General features: G+C 31.1%; 2 protein-coding genes across 9 annotated transcripts; one reads left to right on the forward strand and one right to left on the reverse strand.

Moving 5' to 3' along the window:
• Nucleotides 1–9,427: 9,427 nt before the first annotated feature.
• On the forward strand, nucleotides 9,428–14,633 carry LOC112792716 (protein MALE DISCOVERER 2). Of its 8 annotated transcripts, none has more exons than XM_072213330.1 (12): nucleotides 9,428–9,747; nucleotides 9,984–10,432; nucleotides 10,557–10,680; nucleotides 11,391–11,480; nucleotides 11,604–11,665; nucleotides 11,755–12,171; nucleotides 12,330–12,520; nucleotides 12,631–12,763; nucleotides 12,837–12,994; nucleotides 13,076–13,270; nucleotides 13,480–13,759; nucleotides 14,409–14,633. In XM_072213330.1, exons 2-11 carry the CDS (start codon nucleotides 10,333–10,335, stop codon nucleotides 13,738–13,740), a joined length of 1,731 nt encoding a protein of 576 aa, XP_072069431.1. In that variant the 5' UTR covers nucleotides 9,428–9,747; nucleotides 9,984–10,332; the 3' UTR covers nucleotides 13,741–13,759; nucleotides 14,409–14,633. The 8 variants fall into 8 exon arrangements, with proteins under 8 accessions (XP_072069431.1, XP_025691839.1, XP_072069429.1 ...); XM_072213327.1 differs by having other exon boundaries at nucleotides 9,436–9,774; nucleotides 10,551–10,680; XM_025836054.3 differs by lacking the exon at nucleotides 14,409–14,633 and having other exon boundaries at nucleotides 10,551–10,680; nucleotides 13,480–14,047.
• Nucleotides 14,634–19,925: 5,292 nt separating this feature from the next.
• LOC112792717 (protein DOG1-like 4) lies at nucleotides 19,926–21,104 on the reverse strand. Its single transcript, XM_025836058.3, has one exon. It carries the CDS (start codon nucleotides 21,039–21,041, stop codon nucleotides 20,190–20,192), a length of 852 nt encoding a protein of 283 aa, XP_025691843.2. The 5' UTR covers nucleotides 21,042–21,104; the 3' UTR covers nucleotides 19,926–20,189.
• Between the last annotated feature and the right edge of the window lie 387 nt (nucleotides 21,105–21,491).

Raw genomic sequence — 21,491 nt, forward strand, 5'->3', positions numbered from 1 at the left:
TTCTTTCCTATTTACGGCGTGTGTATGTGTAACTGCTGTGATGACGTCTGATTCTTAGCATTGTTTGTAGAATATTGCACCATATATATTATTGGACAATATGGTGTTAATAATTGTTGCCGTGAATATGAAAATAGTCCATTTTGGTAGGAAACATACGTGCATAAATGAAGATAAGTACATTTTAGGATCCTATAGAATGGAGTCAATGGTGGAAATAAAATAAATAACTCAGTTTACACGGACATTTGTCAATTCATTATAAAATTTACTGATTAATCCAAGTGCATGCATGATGATTGTTAATTATATATATGATTTGAATATCGATCTTGGTTGTACTTATATCACTGCTCACATAATTTTACAGCTAAGTGAGAAAGTCTTTAAGCAAAACAATAAGAATAATCTAAAATAAACAAAGTATATTATTACGAAAAATGTTATTTCTCCTTTAAAATTTAATTTTTGGTAAATCTTTAAATTTAATAATGTATTATTTTAAATCTTTAATTAATTATATCTCTTAATTTTTAGGATTCGTTATTATTTAATTAATTTAAATATTCACTTTTATGATGTCAATGGTTAAAAAATAAAAAAAATTACTTATTTTTTATTTTTTCTCTCTCCTAATGCACCAGCATCACACCACATGTAGGGGTCTCTCTTGAACTCTTTCTCTTTCAACACATCTAAAATGATAATAATGTCCATAGATTATTTCATCAACACATCTAAAATTCATATTTATGTGATTTGTTTACAATTCTAAATTTATAAGATTACACATTTAAAATTATAAGATTAGATAACCAAAATCACAAGATTATTGTACACCAAATAATTGATAGACAACAAAAATCACCAATAAAAACAAACAAATCCTTAACACTTACAAGAACAATAATACTCTCATCTAATTTCTGAAAAATTAGAAATGGTATGGTAGAAACAGAGACACGTCTAATATTAACATAAATAACATAGACACATCCATAATTAGATCATTACACATCCAAACTACACTAATATTTCAAATCCGAAATCAATAGAATAGTAAAAATTAAGGTTTAGCACATTCAAATTACATTCATATTACAACCCCCTCCCAATCATACATAGTTGTGCAAGCAGAATTACTTTAGATGGAAAAGGATCGCGACGGTGGAAGAGACCCAGGACGGAGGAGGCACGCATGGACGGAGGAGGTGCGTCGGGGAGCTGCAAGTCGCCAATGGAGCTGCGTGTGCATCGCAGATGGAGAAGTTCTTCGCGGGGGGAGGTGGAGCTCGTTGCGGGGGGAGGTGCACGGTGCAGGAGAAGACGAACGACGCAAGGAAGAGAGACACTACAGCTCTGAATTTTTAGTTTTTATGGAGGAGAGATTTTCTTTGGTTACTGTAGAGGATCGGAGAGATAACTAGTTAAGATCTGTGTTTAAAAGAATATTTAGATTTTTATTTAGGATTTATTAGTGTTAAGAAGATTTAAATTTTAAATTTTAATTTGGTTATTCTGTTTTTTTAGATTTGTTTCTTAAACTAATATTAAAAAAGAATAAATCTATACATACAAGCAAAATACTTAACTAAATCTTACCAAGTTGTTATAACCACTTTTCAAATCACCGCCTTTTCCTTCTTCATTTCCTTCTTCTCCTCCTCAAATCACGCACCTTTTCCTTCTCCTTTTTCCCCTCCTCCTTCTCTTTTTCCTCCTTCTCCATTTCCTTCTCCTTCTCCTTCTTCTTCTTAATTACTACTCAGTTGCTGCTTTTTCTTCTCACCACCACCATCACTACGTTCTCCTCTTCTTCTTTTCTATTTTCATTTTATTTCTTTTTTTCATTAGTTTTTCTCCTCCTCCTTCTCCACCACCATCATCATCATTATCCTTATATCGTCATCATTGTTATCGTCATCGTCATATTCTTTATCATTATCGTCGTTATTATTATTGTTATCATTAAAATTTTGTCATATTAATGACGTTGTCTGATTCAAAATTATTTTGGATATGTTTTTGTACTTAATTCAGTCTTGTTTGTGTGCTTATTTTTTAACTGAGTTTGCGTGTCACAATCACTAAGTAATTTCAGTGTAAAAGCTAAGAAATTTATGTGTATTTGTTAAGAAATTTTGGTGTATTTTTATTTTGACAAGTTTTACATAATTCAAAACTTAGCACAACGATAAAGGGTCCAACCCTTCCTTCTTCAAGGTGAGAGAATATTATATACAACCCGACAAAAAAGCACACAATTTATCCGATTATTTCTACACATTAACTTGCTAATGAGATATCGCTAGTACTAAAGTGTTAATCATTCCATAACTACTTGCATTAGGCCATGATAAATTACTCTTGGTCTTGCAACTACTTCTTCTTCTTCTTTTCATCATCATCATCTTTTTTTTCTTATTCATCTTTTCCTTCTTGTTTTACCTTCTCAAGTTTCTTCTTGTTTTATTCTCTTAACAAGAATAAAAATAATGAACCTATATTCATTCAACTAAAAGAAAAAAATAAATAAAAAATAGAAGAAAAAAATACAACATTAAAGAAGACATTTTTGTGCTTTTGTAGCAAAGTTTCGGTGTAAAAAACTAAAAAATTTATGTGTATTTGTTAAAAATTTTTTTGTATATTTTTATTCTGATAAGTTCTGCATAATTCAAAACTCTTCTTCTTCTTCATCTTTTCCTTCAATCCTTCTTGTTTTACCTTTTCAAGTTTCTTTTCGTTTTACTCTCTTAACAAGAATAAAAACAAAAAAAATCAAATAAAGAAGAAGAAAAAATACATAATAATGCTGCAAAATTACTAGGAAGAGGATAAACTTACATTCATTTAACTAAAAGAAAGAAAACATAAGAAAAAAAAAGAAGAATAATAAAAAATACAGCATTAAATAAGACATTTTGTACTTTTGTAGTAAAGTTTCAGTGTAAAAATAAGAAATTTATGTGCATTCGTTAATAAATTTCAGTGTATTTTTATTCTGATAAGTTCTTTATAATTCAAAACTCTTCCTCTTCTTCTTCCTCACCTACCTGCTGCTTCTTCTTTTTCTTCTTTTTCATCATCATCTACTTTTTTTTCTTATTCATATTTTCTTTCTTGTTTTACCTTCTCAAGTTTCTTCTTGTTTTACTCTTTTAATAAGAATAAAAATTAAACAAAAAATAAGAAGAAATACATAATGTTGCAAAATTACTAAGAAGAAGATGAACCTACATTCATTCAACTAAAAGAAAAAAATAAAGAAAAAAAAGAAGAAAAAAATACTGCATTAAAAAAGATATTTTTGTATTTTTGTGGTAAAATTTCAGCGTAAAAACTAAGAAATTTATGTGTATTTGTTAAAAAATTTATGTGTATTTTATTTTAATAAGTTCTGCATAATTCAAAATTCTTCATTCTCCTCCTCCTTATATTCTACTGAGTCTTCTTCATCTTCTTCGTCTTATTATTTCATTCTCTCGTAATCTTTTTTGTTTCACCCTATTAAGAGGAATAAAATAACAAAAAAATCAATGCTGCAAAGTTACTAGAAAGACAAGGAGGAAAAAAATGTAGCAACAATAACAATAATAAAAGAACCACGATGGAGAGAAAATACGTGAAGAAGAAGAAGGAACGCGACGAAGAAGAAAGAAGAATGCGAAGAAGAAGAAGGAAGAACGCAAAGAAGAAAAATGAACGCGAAGACAAAGAAGGATATGTTTACGTTAGTGAAGTGGGTGTGTGTACCCGATGCGTGTAATGAAAGTAGTTTTTGTTGCGTTTAGGCCAACTTAGTTTGATTTGGTTGCCAAAAAGACTTGGATGTATAGCAAGATTAGTATTAAAAATAGGCTAAATAAAGGACAATATTTAAAAGATACCTAGTTACACTGATAACATAAGTTGTAATAATAATACAGTGCAACTAGATATCCTTTAAATAGTCATTTATTCAGCTTTTTTTAACATTAGTTTAAAAAAACCTAAAACAAACATGTCTGAATAGATTTAGTGTTTTTTTTAATTTAAAAACAAATCTAAAAAAACATAATAACCAAATAAAAATGTTAAATTTTAAATTTAAATTTTCTTAAGACTAACAAATCCTAAATAAAATCCTAAATATTCCTTTAAACACAGATTTTAACTAGTTATCTCTTTTATGCAGTAACTAAGGAAAACCTTTCCTCCATAAAAACTAAAATTTTAGAGCTATAGTGCCTCCCCTTCTTGCCTCCCCTTCTTGCCGCGTTCGTCTTCTGCTGTGCCACGCACCTCCCCCCGCGACGAGCTCCCCCTCCCCCTGCAAAGAACTTCTCCATCGGCAACGTGTGCGCAGCTCCCTTGGCGACCTGCAGCTCCCCACGCGCTTCCTCCGTCTAAGGTAATTCCACTTACACAACTATATATGATTAGGACGTTTTGTAATATGAATATAATTTAGATGTGCTAAACTCTAATTTTCACTATTTTGTTGGTTTCAAATTTGGAATATTAGCGTAATTTTAGATGTGTAATGATCTAATTTTGGATGTATTCATGTTATTCTTTAGATGTGTTCATGTTATTCATGTTAATATTGGATGTGTTTGTGTTTCTAATGTGCCATTTCCAATTTTTCAAAAATTAGATATAAGAGTAGTATTTTTCTTGCAAGTGTTGAGAATTTATTCGTTTTTATTGGTAATTTTTGTTACTTATCAATTATTTAGTGTGCAATTTTATGATTTTGATTGTGTAATCTTATAAATTTGGAATTGTAAACAAATCACATGGATATGAGTTTTGGATATGTTGATGAAATAATTAGCGGATATTGTTATTATTTTAAATGTGTTGAAAGAGAAAGAATTTGAGAAAAATCCGTAAGTGTAATATAATGGTGGTGTATTAGAAGAGAAAAAAAATAAAAAACAAGTAACTTTCTTAATTTTTTAAACGATTGATTATATAAAAGTATATAGTTATTTAAATTAATTAAATAATAACGAATCCTTAAAAATAGGAGACATAATTAATTAATAATTAATAATATATTATTAAATTTAAATATTAATTAAAAATTGAATTTTAAAAGGCAAATAACATTTTTTAACGTTATCAATAATATTTTGCAAGAGAATGAAATGAGGTAATAACTAGGGAGGATTTATTACCAAGAAAATGTTTGACAATTAAGCTTTTTCTTCTAAAGGAAATTAAGCTTGGGAGTGATCGGAACGGGGAGGGGAGGGAGGAAGTTGAAGTTTACATCAACTTTATTGACTTTTAATTGATGCTACATCCAACTCTTCTAATTTTTTGAATCCCTCTTAACCATATGTGCTTTTAACTCACTTATGTCCTTATCAATGCCATGATATTTTCCATTTCTAATTTTCTACTCCAGTTTTTAATTTGTTTGTCTTTGTTTATTTTTTCAAAAGAACAACACCATTGCAAAATACTAAAAAGAAACCATCATCATCACAACAAATACTACTATATTCTGCTTTATCTGTACTGACTACTAGCTAATAAAGAGTAATTAGTTGTACGAAATTGAGAAATTAAGCATTTTTTAGTCAATAATCTTATTTTGTGTAGGACTCGCATTGAATCATCTAAGAATAATTTACTTTTCATTTTTTATTTTGCTAACTTGCATTGTACTAATTAATAATTTTTTCTCTTTAATTATTAACGAGACATTATACCTTATTAATTTGTTAGAATAATTTGACTAAGTTATTATTAGTTTAATAAACCGTAGTTGTTTTGTTTAAAGACCTTTTTTTTTCTTTGTATAAGGCTCGAGATAAGTTTATTTATCACACAACTAATTCGATACCAACTTATTATGCGTGTTTATCCCGGTTATTATTATTTATATATGAATTAGATCGAGTTTAGCACGTGATAATACTGGGAATCCGGGTGTATAAATGGGTGAGAAACTGGAGTAGCGGTAATACTAAAAAGATAAAAAAATAATTTAAATTTATTTTATTTGTTATTTATTAATTTTAATAATAATTAATAAATATTAAATAAAATAAATTTTTATTTTTTTTATTAATTTTTTTATTATTAAACATTTTGTTAAGGTAGAAAGTAAGAGCGAAAGTGTATCTGAGAGGATTTGGGACTCTCTTTTATATAGGCGATGATAATTATTTTATTTTATTTTATTTGATTAAGATAAGGAAAGTATTTGAATTTGGTTAGAAGTTCTAGTGGATCGGTTTTGAACTTTTTAAAAAAATAAATCGGACCGAACTCAAATAACTAAATTTAAAAACTGTTTCAGATGTGAAATTCGTGGGTAGGATTCGTAACAGAAAGAAACAAAGAAAACATAGGTGCCTTTCCCACAAAATGTGCTGATCATTTCCACTATATGCCATCTCGAAAAGGTTTTTACTGTTTGCATTGAGTTGTTTAATTAAATTAGTCCCAAAAGGACAAATGAATCGGGGTTTTGAGATAATATACATTTGTATGTGCATGAGTGTGTGTATGTGTGAATGTGATGACAGATATTCTATCAGTTAAACTATTAGGGTTTGTTTGGTGTAAAAAACTATTTTCTGATTTTATTTATAATTTTCATATTTCTAAGAAAAACGTTTGGTTTGTCATTTGTAAAATGTTAACTACGAGAAGAACAATCAACTGGATTGGTTAAAAGACTCAGGGTTTTAGGATTGAAGTTTATTGAAATTGGTTGAAAATTAGTTATTTCCTTATATGTTTATATTTTCTAAAATTGTTTTCAAAAGTATGAAAAAACACGTTTTTTTTTGTTTTTTTTTTTCCATAACAAATACAATAGAAAATAATAAACACACTCTTAGAGTTTTGCAAACATTATTACGTGTAAAACAAGCAAAGGTCTATACCAGTACCACTGCCTTTTGCCGGGGATTAATAAGAAATTATTATAATTAAATTGTTGTTAGATAATTCTTATCGAGAATAATAGAGAAATGAATTCTTCTATTTTTGTTAAAAATTGAAGTAATGAATTATATTTGCATAATAAATTATTAATTGTACTAAGCTACATATGCTGTGGGGATGGAGAAAATATAAAAATTTCCCTAACTAATTAAGAACACTGCTGGCTAGTCATTAAAAAAGTTTAATAATAGTAGGTTGATTTTGTCTTGACATATATATATTATTAGTGATAGTTGACATTTCACAATGTATTGAATAGCATAAGAATCTTTAAAAGAATTAGGCATCATTTTTAATATTTCATGGATGAAGACGTACATCCAAACTAGATACTGACATATATCAGCGATCAACACCTATAAAATACTACAAACATATTAAGCATTTTTTATTCACCCATAAAGGAGAATCATGTCTGATAACAAGCATCACAATAATAAGTACTTTTATATCCATAATCCATGTGCTAAGGTATAGTATTATTATTTTCCTTTTTTTGTCCATTCTTTATTTTTTGTAGAATGTAATAATTATTGATATACGCCATACGGTTGTGTATAATAATGAGCGAGGAAATACTCATCATAATCATAATCATAGTCATAAAGGATTAGTTTAAAATTCTCTTCCTCTTTAGATGTATACTTGTGATAGAGTAAACATTTTATTTATTAGAATTTTATTTCGAAAAATATTAAAAAACTATCAAAATTTGATATTTTTGGTCATTAATTAGTTATTAATGTTTAAATATATGGAATAAAATATATTATTAAATTATTAAATTAAAAAAATTAAATTAAAAAATTAAATTAATAATTAAATAATAACAAAAATAAAAAAATTTGATGGTCCTTTTTGGAGTATAAATTTCACTGATAGCAAATATTCCAAGTTCCAACACTAGTTAGGAGACACAACCATAAGTGTATTTTTTTTTGTTTTAACTTAATTACCATTTTTAATTAGGGTCACACGGATCAAATTGAATCGGATATAACCTATAATTCTATCTATTTCGTATTGTAGTTATTAGATCAGATATAATATCTGTATTTTTGAATGTCGGATCGGATCCAATTTCGAGTATATCTGCATAATTAAAAAGAAAAAACCATTTTAAGTCCTTGTTTGACTATTTTTATAAAAAAATATTTAAAAAATTTATTTTTTTACCTGTTTAAGTCTATTTACTTCTAAAATATTATCAATAAAAATTTTTTAAATAATAAAAAAATAATAACACAAAATTTAAGTTTAATTATTCGAAGTTGAAATATAATATAAAAAAATTAAAAACAAGATATCATAAATTATCCTATTTTGGTTATCCACAGTATTCTCCAACCCGATAGGTTAAAGACTAATTCGTCATGGATTTAAACTCTATTTAAGGGTCTACCGTTGACCCATAAATTACTAAATTGGCAATCCAATCTTATCATAGTACAGATCCGACCACGTGAATGGATTTTTTTTAGTGGAAAAAAAATTGGATAGCATCAAGTAGAAAATCTCACCCTTTATTATTTTCTCTCTCTTATTTATTTCAGATCTTATTTGTAAAACTAAAAGTAAAAGATTACACTTTATTCTCTCTAATAACAAACAAAAAAAATGGAGAGGATCCATTTCCTCCCACCACAAGTAACATTTTTCTTAAACCACGGGGGCGCAAAACAAAAGAGGGCTATGGATACGCTTTGCTTCCTCTTTGATCCAATGACCAAAAAAGTAAGCGACCCATAACTAATTACTTTTCATTAATGTTTTTTGGACTGAGCTATTTGTTTGGTTTTATACTGTATTTTTAAATTTAAGAGATTAAAAATTAATTCGTCAAAAATTAAAATTTTATTGGCCAATAAAGTATTATGTACATAATATAAGATTCAAACTTTTGAATTTATTTAAAAAACCTAATGCACAAACTATTTGGTCATTGACACTTTAGACTGAGATACTGAAGTGTACTTCAAACACTTCAAGGGCAAGACCCGAAAAAGAAATATAGGGAAATTATAAATTTTGTAAATTAAATATTATTTTTGGTGTTCATAAATTAAATATAGTATCAGTTAAGATTTTTTATGATAAAATTTTCCAATCATCAATTCATTCCACATATTGAAACCATGAAAAAAGACTCGCGGATGAAGTGAATTTTGTGAATTATGCTTATGTGATATATATATGGTATTGTATGCTTATGTAATATATTTGAATAAAAACAAAATCAATTTATCATTATCTTGTATATTTAAAACGCGTGAGAGTGAGTTGGATGTGGTGGCCCAAATAACCAATTTTCTCTTTTAGAAAAGTAATTGATTAATTAATTCCATCCCAAAAAAGAAAGAAAGAAAATGAATTAATTAGTTTTATAATAAAAGTAAAAGAAAATAATGAGATGGGAATTGTGGCTGGCAGCGGTGATGAGAGAGAAAAATATGACAAAAGAAGACAACAAACGACGTTGCATGAGAGATCGAGAAAAACAAGATTGTGTGTGTGAGAAAGAGAGACACAGAGAGAAAGAAAGAACGCGCCTCTGCCCTGACGGACATGGTCGAAGAGAGCTTCCTCTGAGATCATCCTGCAAAGGGCACCATTACAAGGGAACATTAAGGGGTTCAGTTCTATTTTTCCTCCGGAGAAAAAAGAAAAAAAAAATCAATCTTTGCATTCAAAAGATTGTTTTTTTTCTTCTTCTTCTTCTTCTTCTGCTGCCCCCTTTTTCCTTCTTCCTGAAATTTGATCTCTACCTACTTGCGTTGCATCCTGCATTGTCGATTGGTTAGATTCCTTTCTCCCTTTTGCATGGTAATTCAATGCTCCCTTTTGCCTTTTTTTTTGTTTCTTTTTTGATATAAAGGGAAAAAGGAAAAAAGCATTGAGCTTGCTTGCCAATGGGGTTATTCCTTGTTTCTTCATTGTTATGTCTTTGGTTGGTGATTGTCAGCATTTTCATTATTATGTTCTGTGAAAAGGAAATGAAATCATTTGGTTGATGTTGGTGTAATTTCTTTCAGCTCCCCCATACATTGCTGGGAATCATTCTGAGAGAGGGATATTGAGCTCGGTTATGTACCTGCTGGGCACAAGGTTGTAAGGAAAAGATAAAATACAGAAAATGAGGGACCCTGACGTGATCATCAGACCCCAGACCTGCTATTAATTTTGCATTCCTTTTGTAATTATACATGCGTTTTGCCTAGTTAGTGAATTTCTGCTGGATAGGAGGTTGAAGGGTTTTTTGTTACTGAAAAAACCTGGAAAGTTTTGTACATATGCTATGCATGTATCATATAGCTTCCTGGCTATAAAGAGATATTGACTTGGTCTCAAAGTCTACCAGTGTGGCATTGGCCTCACAAAGACATGGAAAGTAAATGGGGCCCCTTTGGGTTATGCCTTTGGAGTTACATTCTATTGATTTCTGCGTGTGGAATTCAGCAGTCTTGCTCTCTGAATGATGAAGGTGATTTTTATGGATTTCCCTCTTGCTTTACTTCCACGGTTCCACCCACAACCCCATTTACATATTCCTTTTCTTGTGTCTATTGCATGATTTCTTCATGATGCATTTGAATGGATAGAAGCAGGATTGGCTCTACTGAAATTTCGGCTGACTGATCCTTACGGGGCTCTAGCAAATTGGAATTCAAATGATTATGCTGCCTGCAAGTGGTCAGGTGCCCATTGTGTTGATGGTAAAGTGAACATGCTGTAAGTTCCATGGTGTTGCCCTCTTTATAGCTTTTTTCAGTGAAAATCACTTATTTTAGTGAAGGTCATTCTTCTTGTTTTGAGAAAGCTGCTAGTTTGATAGATATGAATGCAGTGCTGAACATGGCATGCTTTTTGGATTTTATGCCTTAGTGTTATTTCTTGTAGGGAGCTGAATGGACTATCTTTGGCAGGGGCGTTGGCCCCTGAGCTTGGGAAACTATCCCTATCAGCATTCCTCTTGAAGCTGTGAAAGCTCTGATTGAATTTTATCTTTTATATTGTAATAATAAAAAAAAATCTTATAGCTCGATATTTGTCATATAGAAATCTTTCTTAAATTGTCTTAGTAGTCATGATATGCGTAAAAAATGTTATTATTCCACTACAAAGTTTATGCTTGCTCCTGGCAAGTTCTATATTTCATTGTATTTCTAAATCAGAATGTGCTCCCTTTGTGCCGTTGGAATAATTTGTTATGCAAGAACAATTTTTCTGTCACCATTCCCAAAGAACCTGGAGATCTAAATAAGCTGGGGTTATTGCAGTTTTATTAGATTTAAATAGTTGTACATAGACATGTTTATAATAGGATACTAAGATGTTATTTGCTCTATATAACCAACCTCACTAAACGGAAAAAAAAAAAAGAGCTAGTGTTTTAGTAGATTTCTGGGTATACCTTTAAATGAAATATTGTTTTCACATAGGTTGGCTTGTGGCAATACAATTGAAGTCGTTGAGCATTATTCATCTCTGAAAACTTCACCTCACCTCAGAAATAGAAAGTTGGCACAATGGTAAGCGGTTCATATTTCTCCTTGGTCTAGTGATCTTAATTTGTCCATTTCATGCTTTCCTTCCATGTTTCACACTTTCACTCGAATGTTGGATATCATTGTTTTGTCTACTCTGATTTTAAGGTTCAAGACAGAGAAGGCTTCCTCTCATGGAATCAGAGAGAATAACTGTGTCAATTTGCCTGGTGAGTATAGAACATTGATTGATTTGTAGCCTGTGAAAAATGAAAAATCACTTTTAATTTGAATTCAAAATATGGCTTGCATCTTGTAGGTTCTGATGGGATAGAGATTGCACCAAGTACATCAAATCTAGTCAATACTGCACGCCGACGGTTGCTTGATGAGTCCAGCAGTAACCTTGCCGCTGCACCTTTTGCCGGGGCGCCTGTACCGATTAGTTCCGTTCCAACTACCCTGAGTAGTGGATCTTTCCCAGCTGTACCAGTTTCCAAACAAACTGATTCACCCAACTCACCACCTTCAAGTTCTAATTCTCCTCCAAAAGATAGTCCTTCTTCAAATGAAAATGGTTCAAGCCCGTGGAAGATTGTTGTTATTGTTATATGTGTGCTTATCTTGGTCATTTTTATTTTGGTCCTTCTTTGGATTTGGAGAAAACGAGCTGTAAAAGTAATAAAGCCCTGGAGGACAGGAATAAGTGGACAGTTGCAGAAAGCATTTGTAACAGGTAGCAATCCCATGAGACAAATAAAAACCACATCTTATATATGATTTAAATGAACAATTACGTTTAAAAATTTTGTTGAAAAATTTAAAATGGGATATTTGTGTTTATAATCTTATTTAAAATGGTGATATTGGTTGATGTCTCCATATGAAATGCAGGGGTCCCAAAATTGAACCGAGCGGAGCTGGAGACAGCTTGTGAAGATTTCAGCAATATCATTTATGATTTAGGTTCGTGCACCATATACAAAGGAACTCTGTCCAGTGGCGTTGAGATTGCTGTTGCTTCTACTACTATTACTTCTCCAGCACATTGGACAAAGGGCATGGAGATGGCATATCGGAAAAAGGTTTAAAAGAGATAAAGATATTTGAATTAAGATCCCAAGTTGTTCAATCAAGGGGACTCTCAATTCTCAAACCTGACCTGCTTCTAATTTTTGTTTGTTATATGCTTCAGCTTGATATTTTGTCCCGTATTAACCACAAGAACTTCACCAATCTAATTGGTTACTGTGATGAAGAACAACCCTTCACAAGGATGATGGTGTTTGAGTTTGCTCCAAGTGGAACCCTATATGATCACCTGAATGGTAATACTTTTTTTCCTTAGTTACTATCTTGCACATGGCGAATCTGAATCAATCTAATGCTTGTTCATTTCAGTTCCTGAAGTTGAACACCTTGATTGGAGTGCAAGGATGAGGGTTATTATGGGCACTGCTTATTGTCTTCAGTACATGCACCATGATCTCAATCCACCAATAGCTCATTCCGAGCTGAGTTCAGATGCTATTTTATTAACTGATGACTTTGCAGCTAAGGTATTCGCATCTCGAACTCCTTTTTTTTGCTTTTGTTACATTGTTGCAAATTAACTTATCTCCTTTCTTTCAATCTCTCAGATTGCAGAGGTAGTTTTTTGCAAGAATGTAGTATCGCCAACCAAAACAACTGAAGGTGAATCAAAGCAATACGAGTTGCCACCTGAGTGCTGTCCTGAAAACGATGTCTATAGATTTGGAGTTTTATTGCTTGAAATCATTACTGGGAAACTACCATACCAGGACCATGGCAACCTTACTGTCCTTGCAGACTGGGTACATGTTTGGCCTCTCTTTTTATTTTTAGTATTTCTTGGTTCAGAATTTTGTAAAGAAAATAGTAAAAAAGAATTAGAGTTTAGTGTTATCCTTCATAAAATTGTTAAAATAGTGTTATCTTTCACAAAATCCTGAAAAATAAAAGAGGAAATGAAATAAGGCAGCCACATTGTTTAACAAAGAATGATTCTCCATGAACTTGGCAGGCTGCTAAGTACTTGCGTGAGAAGACAAGCGATCGCTCTATTGTTGATCCGACGCTGCAATCGTTCAAAGATGAAGAACTGAGTGTGATATTTGATGTGATCCATGAATGCACTCAATCAGATGCAAGTCTAAGACCAACAATGAAGGATGTAACTCTCAAGCTGAGGGATGCGCTTAAAATATCGCCCGACCAAGCCATCCCAAGACTTTCTCCACTCTGGTGGGCTGAACTCGAGATCTTGTCAATGGAGGGCACTTAAAAGCTCTCTTCTCTGTGTTGTAAGTTCAAGTCTCTCTCTTTCTCTCTAACATCTATCAAGCTGACAGAGGATACCTTTCTGAGAAATGTTTGCTACTACAATTTTTCTTTCTTTCTTTCTTTCAATTCATTTTATTTTATTTTATTTTTTGTAAAAGCTTATGTGATTAATACCATAGCTATTCTTGTCCCAATGTAAGTATGTGTGTCTATGTTATGTTATTGTCACTTTGCAAATCTGGGGGTGCTGTAAATTAACTACATTTATTCATCAAGTTTGGATTAAATGTTTAACAGATTTATTGGTATATCGGTCCCATTCTCCATGCAACTTCTACATCAATCTATTCAATATTAATGGAACTTGTAATAATTGCTCTGACTCAGATAGTCTACCTCTTCCAAACCACAAATATGCATGCAAATGTGTAGATACTTTTGTAACTATTCTAATCTAATTCATCAATAATATTCTATTTTTAACTGTAATATTTATATAGAGGTTAAGTTAAGTACTCACGTTTCTTTGGCTAGCTAAAAACAAAAACTACAATCAAGAACGGGAAACTTTGTAGAAATAAGGATATGCCTTATGTAGTGAGAGTGGTAGAATAAGTTAATGCTAATTATTCAAATATTATAATGGATTTAATTTCTATGTATTTACAGGGTGTTGGACGTTTTTACACCGTTAGCCCATAGAAGTTATGATTCTTAATGAGGAACTACTCATTGTGATAACCACCCACAACCTTTTTAAATTTTTATTGGTTGACATTGTAAATGTGCTTGAAATCATTTCGTTTGTATGATCATTTAAATAGTAAGTGTGACAACTAATTATACTTACCAATCTGATAATATATAACAATCATTATTATTATTATAATTATATATATCTGTGCAAAATGATTTATACTCAATATACTAAATTTTTTTTGGGTGTTTTCAGCGTATGGGATTAATAATTAAATAAGTCTCTGAAAATTTATCAGTAAATTAAATTAGTCTCTTAAAAATTTGATTCATCAAAATAGTTTTTAAAAGATACATCTGCGAGTCCTATTAATATTTTGTTAATTATGATGTTAACAATTTCAATGAATGCTAAACTGCAACACTGTTTGAGCGTTATGTATATGTTATATGTTTTTGTTAGTACACTACTCACACATCCACTCCACACTATGCAGTTCTTAAATCACAATGTAGTCTTGGTTGGGAATTGAATCCGGATGCAACATTTTAAAAGGCAACTAATTAGCCATCTGATCCAGGCCTGAGCTACGATCGACAACAATTTGAGACATCAAATTTAATATGGGCCAATTTAATTCGGGCCATTTTGAATCGCAAATTCTTCAACGACCAATTCAACTATTAATTCAATAAACTTTTATATTTCATAATGATATGAGTTCGATGCTCGCTCGACCGTTTGAATATTGAATAGGGTCATAGGGATGGTAATTTGAGCCAACTAGACCTTGGCTTTCCCAAATGGATGGCCTTTTCAGCTGTTGATTGAATTTTGCGGCGGATATGAATAATACTAGTTGTTTGGGTATGTGATGGGTAGGGATAATAGTCACGTCGTTTCATACACGTTTCAAACATACACAAATGAATGTTTGAGATAATGAATTATTTAATTTAATGAATTTAAATTTATTTAAAATTGTTTAGAAATTTAATATCATGACTTTAATATTATATTAAAAATTTACATCATCTTTTTTATACTTTGTATTTTATTTTCCTAGATCATATATTATATTATGTCATTAAAAAAAAATAAATTTTATTTAATCTCCTCTAAAATAACATGTAAGTTATTCTTTATAATGTCTCACATCTTAATTGGTTATTATCTTAACCATAGTTAGGTTATTTTATAATTTATTATTTGAGATGGATAATGGTATAATTTCTTAAAATATCAAAACTCCACTCCTCTTAATTGAAACACATTTTCACTTCTCCATTTTTTCTTCATCACGTAAGCATTGTCGTCGCAGTTGTGACAAAAAGCGCCCACATCCTCGCGATCTACTGCCCTCTCATGCAATCTGTCTTTTTTCAGTGCATCATCCCTTAACGATGCTGTCCTTTCCAGTATATATAGTCTTCACATTTTGTATTTAAAAATTTTAATATTAAATATTTTTTATTTAAAATATCATTTTTATGTTATTTTTAAACTGTTATATTGGCCTCTTTTTTAAGATAATACAAAAAAAATAATTTCTCATAAAAATAATTTATTTAATCATTAATTAAATAATAAAGTACTAATAAATTAAAAATTAAAAAAATAAAAAATTATAAAAAATACGATAAGAAAGTTGGATTTTATTATTTTAAATTTGTGTTATTAATTTTAATAACATATTCATTTTAAATAATTTATGTAGAATAAAAAATATCTTTATTTGTTTAGAGTACAAATTTTATTATTATATTTGTATGTTCATGATTTTAATTATATTTTGAATACTCTGAATAGATTTATTTCATTATATTATATTTTACATATGAATATATGTTTTATCATGTAATTAAATAAAGATAAATTTTTTAATGAAAAATTTAATAATTAAACTAACCATTAATTATGTTGGTAAAGAGTAATCTACGGCAGCAAGAAGGATTGAGTGAGAGGACAGGAGATAGCGATGACGTCGGCGCTGACTATATTGGGAAAGACAGCAAAGTTATGGATCACGGAATTCAACGACGTCGTTAGCACCGAAGAAAGAGAAATTGAGTGAGAGGGCAGTAGATGACGACGACATCGACGCTTCTTGTCACAACGGCAACGACGATATTTGGAAGGACCGACGGGATGAAAAAAATAGAGGAATAGAAAGGTGCTTCAATTAACGAGAGTGGGGTTTTGATATTTTAAGAAATTATATCATTACTCATCTCAAATAATAAATTATAAAATAATTTAATTATAGTTAAAATAATGACCAATTAAAATGTAACACATTATAAAAGATAATTTACATATTATTTTAAAAGAAGTTGAATAGAATTCACCTTAAAAAAAAATGGTGAACATTTGTGATAGTGATATGTTGATGGATGATTGAACTCATTTGGAATAAACGAATGTACATTTGTGACGTCTGGGTAATAGCAGCATGATCTCCCACTTGCTCCAGATTGAGCTTTTAAACACCCGCCTAGGTAGTAGCTACAATAGTGGTTATTCCACTGGCTCTGGGTTAAGCGGGTAGTAGCAAGGGGGGTTATAGCTCAAATCCACTTGCTCTGCATGGGTGTTTCAGTCCATGGTTAGCTACCGAGACATGTCGGGTTGGCTGTATAATCGACAGATGATCTCATCAGCCATAGGATAGGCATACATCATGTGCATTTTGTTTGTTTGTTTGCGATGCTTTATTTGGGATTGCCTAACTGAATATATTATGATAATTGTAATAATTGCTACTTGCACTAATTGTCTTCTACCTGTGCTTGCAATTGCCTGTTTGTCTATATTTGTAAATTCACTGGAGATGGAGGGACGGAGGAAAGGTGGATTTGTTTGATGTTAATGTTAAGATTTAGAGTAGGCATGTTTAGAATCTTTTAAGCCATCTACCCTTTGTTACGGCTTTATTTTAGAGTTTAAGTTTTATAATTATATGTTGGAGTTCTAGGATTGCCTCTGGCATTCTCAAGACCTTATTTATTATACGCGTAGCACCTTTACCATGCTGAGAACCTCCAGTTCTCACCCCCCATACTGTGTTGTTGTTTTCAAATGCAGGTCAAGATGCTCCTCGCTAAGCGTCTGGATTTCTTGAAGCGGAGTAGTTACTGGGATGTTTTGGTTTATCAGTTTATGTATATATGCACTTAGTTACTTAGCTTAGTCTCCAAAAAACTTGATTATTTTGTTTCTCATAGAGGTTAAGGAAGAGTTAGGACTTTATTTCTGTATTTTGGGTATTTTGGGATACTGGTATATGTATGTATATATATTCTCCGGCAAGCCTTGGCTTCGCAGGCTGAGTCAGGAGCTAGTTTCACTGTATTCTTGACTCTCTTTTCGTTCTTCTGCTTATTTATATCTTAAACATTTAGGTTTCTTAGCATGCAAGTAATTTCATTTTCTGAATGCTGTGTTTTTTTATTTTGCGATTTTGTTTTACCTATTTTTCAAGGCTCATAGTTAAGTATCTCTTTCCCTATTATTATATATATTTTTATTTTTAGAGGTTGTAATACCTTACTATCTCAGTCTTATGACTTAAGCATAAGATTAAGTATGGTAGAGTGTTACATATCTCAATTACCATATGAGAAATAATGACAATGAGATGATATTTAAGCGTGAGAATCCCATTCTATTGCGTACCCGATGAATAAGTTCTTTGTCCGAGTTGAAGAGTTTGATATTGAGTAGTATCGGTGGTAGCGGGAGAAAAGAGATTGGAAGGGTGGGGTATAGGTTGCTAGCACGAATGGAAAATAGAGATTTTCGGTTTCGCTGTTTTGACTCTATGGTGACGAGCATGTGCACCTAATATTTGACATCCATAAAAAAATCATGGTAGAATAAGTGATGAAGCTTTCTGACAGAATAAGATAATTTTAGGTTATTTAAATTAATTTTTATTATCTTTTAAACATTATTGATATGTTGGATGGTCATATGTTAGCTAAATCGCAATATCTAATTATCTTAAGTTTGCATAAGTGTATGTTAATCATTTTTATTAGTTTACGCTAAAAATAAATTACTAATTCTGTATCCAAACTATTTAAGTGCTGAACACAAAAAAAATTGGCATAGAAAAAGCATAATATTAAGGTAGTCATCAAAATTGAATACTTTGTCTAATTCCTAAACTAGATAATAAAGGTCTAACAATCCATGTATGTTAGAAAAATTTAGCTATAATTAAGTATAGTAAGCTGATGTGTAACAGAAATCGTTAGGGCAGAGTTTAATTAATCATACACCATCTATGTATATTATAATCTGCTGCTGAAATTGGTGTCTCTCGAGCATTAATTAATCATACATCATATTCTCCTTATGAAGCTCCTAAAATTGCAGTGACATTCGCAGCTTCATTCAGTTCAACTCCTAATGAGATTAGTGCATCCATGTTTTCTTAGTTTCAAGTAAGTAGTGTGTCATAGTTTTCTTTTTTTCTTATATTATTCAACTTGTTTTTCAATTAATTTTCTTTAACTCTTGTTTGTGAAGCAAAGAAAGTTGGTAATCTCTTCCATATCTGACAAGAGAAAGCATATGTAACCATTCTTACAGTGAAAGAATTTGACATTGAAGTTGAGTCAGGATTTGAGGAGTACATTTTGTCTTTTCCATATCTTGTATTCAGCTGTGATTTTTCTATTTTTTTTATCTTCATTTGAATTGAACATTATTGTATATTAGCACCAAAACATGCTCTATTAGTTTACGACCTTCAATAGTTGATTCTGTTTGATCTCTCAAAAGGTAGATAATTCAATTCATTCAACTTTGATTCCAATCGAATTCGAGAAACTGTGAATTTCAACTCCAGTATTTGGTTTAGGATCTGTATTTGCCATAGTTTAGGATTTTGAACTCTGATACCACTATGAAAGGTATCAGACTCCCAAGAGATAACGAACACAACAGAAAAAAAAGAGAAAAAGTTATAGTGTTTAGAGCAGAGAAATGAGAGAATAAGATTACTGTGATGAGTCACAGATTACAATATATATAGATGGTGTATGACTCAGTTGTTTCTGTTACAAGTCAATTACTATAACTAACTATAGTATTAACTAATCATAACTAACTCCTAACATATATTGATTGTTATATCCTTTTAGATCTGGTTAATTCGGAATTGGATGAGCATAACGTTGGAGGCAACCTTTTTAGATCTGGCTTTGGATGAGCATAACGTTTGAAGCAGCTATTCCAGCTAGCGTGATCAGATGAGCCTATTCTTTTCTTTTTGTTTAAGATATCTCAAGTTTCATAAGTTTTTCCAACTGGATGTGAAAAATCCAATTTAATATTTTTCTGAGTACAATTTCATAAGCTTTCTAACTTAAATATGAAAGTCCAATCTAATACTTTTACAATTGGGTTAAAACCAAAATGTCCAAAACACAAAAAAGAAAACTGCCAAAGTCCTCTTCTTAAAAAGAAAACAAAAATAAACATATCTCAAAAAGAAACAAGGTGATATACCTTTTTATTCTATTTCTTGTGTATTGAAAATAAAGAGTAAAAGTATAAAACTTTAAATCAACTAAAATATACTTAATTAGTACGTCAAAATAAAGTAACTAACTTACTAACTAACTAAACCAACCAAAATATTATGATTTCATGTCCCCGCACACTAATAACGAAAATAACTTAGGTAGTATCAGTAAACAAACTAGTGAGCCAACCGCAACTTATAGTTACTAGCTATTGTATAATTAGATTTTATGATTGGATTCCTGCATGGATCCAGCATGAGAATCATGAATCAGTTGGCAGTTGTTACCCCATTGCTTGAGACGAAGTTGTATAGTGATATTAGCAGTCAAGAAGTGGACACACTGCATTGGTTGAAGAACATCCAAAATCCCTTTTAACGTCTTCAACCTCGCACAATCAGAAGCCTTCATTATTCTCTCCAATCCCCCAAACACATCCTTCATCGCCAACTGCACCAGCTCATCATAATCTTCTTCATTATTATTCTTCTTCCACGTGGCTCTTCCAGACCGTTTAGCCAGCTTCACGATCTTGCTATCCGCCATGGCAACCTGTTGCCTCTCCATCTCCCTCTCAACCTTCTCCTCCTCCATCCTCATCCTCATCCTGAGTCCCTCAATCTTCCTTTCCTGTTCCTCTGTCATCTCAAATAAGTTACTCTTCTTGAGAGACTCCAGCACTTTGAAGGCGGTGGAAGGCTTCCATCCCGTGATCCAAAGGTATGCCTTTTCAAGAGGTGTTAGCCAAGGCGGCGAGAAAAAGATAACAATGTCCTCGCGCGCTAGACTCCATTTGACGGTGTAGTATTCTTTTAAGTGTGTTGTGACTTTGGAGACCAGAGATTGAAGATCATGTTCGGCCAAAAGGTGGTGTTGGTTAGAAACATGAAGAAGCTGCTTGAGGATCTCTTGGAGTTTACAAATCCAATTATCATAGAACTCAGAGAACCTCTCAATGACGGTGGGGTTATTCATAGTAATAGTATCAAGGAACAGAGCGAGTATATGTAGTGTGGATGCATGTGCTTTTAAAGAAGAAAAAGGAAAAGGTGAGAGGTGAGATGAACACATGTTAAAAAAAGGAAGAGACACGATGGTGAGAGTAATGGTAGTAAATAGAGTGCATGACTTACATGTAGCAATTGCCTAATAGTACGTTTCAATAAATATATCTATTGTTTGAGTTTCAGTTTCAGAGGTCACCATTATCCATAAAAAAATTTTTGGGACCATGACCTTTGACTCCTTTCAAAAGACACCTTAAATATTTTATTTTCTATTTCTTAAATTTTATTACATAGGTATATTTTATTTTTTATTTTTTTAAGTAAGTTAATATTTTGTATTTAATAAAATAAGATATACTTGTATTTTTAATTTTGGATACATTGTGCGTTTATTTCATTATCAATTATAAATAATTTTAAAAAATACATCCATAAACTAAAATAAATTTTTTATTTTTTATTGAATTATTATTTTAAGAACAAACTAAAAAAGTTATGTCAAATGTTATTAATT

Source organism: Arachis hypogaea, chromosome 13 (assembly GCF_003086295.3).
Source record: "Arachis hypogaea cultivar Tifrunner chromosome 13, arahy.Tifrunner.gnm2.J5K5, whole genome shotgun sequence".
Taxonomy (NCBI): domain Eukaryota; kingdom Viridiplantae; phylum Streptophyta; class Magnoliopsida; order Fabales; family Fabaceae; genus Arachis; species Arachis hypogaea.

Bases quoted from the DNA above. Each gene is read 5' to 3' on its own strand.
- LOC112792716 (XM_025836054.3), top strand. From the start codon at position 10,333: ATGGAAAGTAAATGGGGCCCCTTTGGGTTATGCCTTTGGAGTTACATT. The intron at 11,481-11,603 runs GTAAGCGGTTCA...TCTGATTTTAAG, and splicing joins AATAGAAAGTTGGCACAATG to GTTCAAGACAGAGAAGGCTT. The intron at 11,666-11,754 runs GTGAGTATAGAA...TGCATCTTGTAG, and splicing joins TAACTGTGTCAATTTGCCTG to GTTCTGATGGGATAGAGATT.
- LOC112792717 (XM_025836058.3), bottom strand. From the start codon at position 21,041: ATGTGTTCATCTCACCTCTCACCTTTTCCTTTTTCTTCTTTAAAAGCA.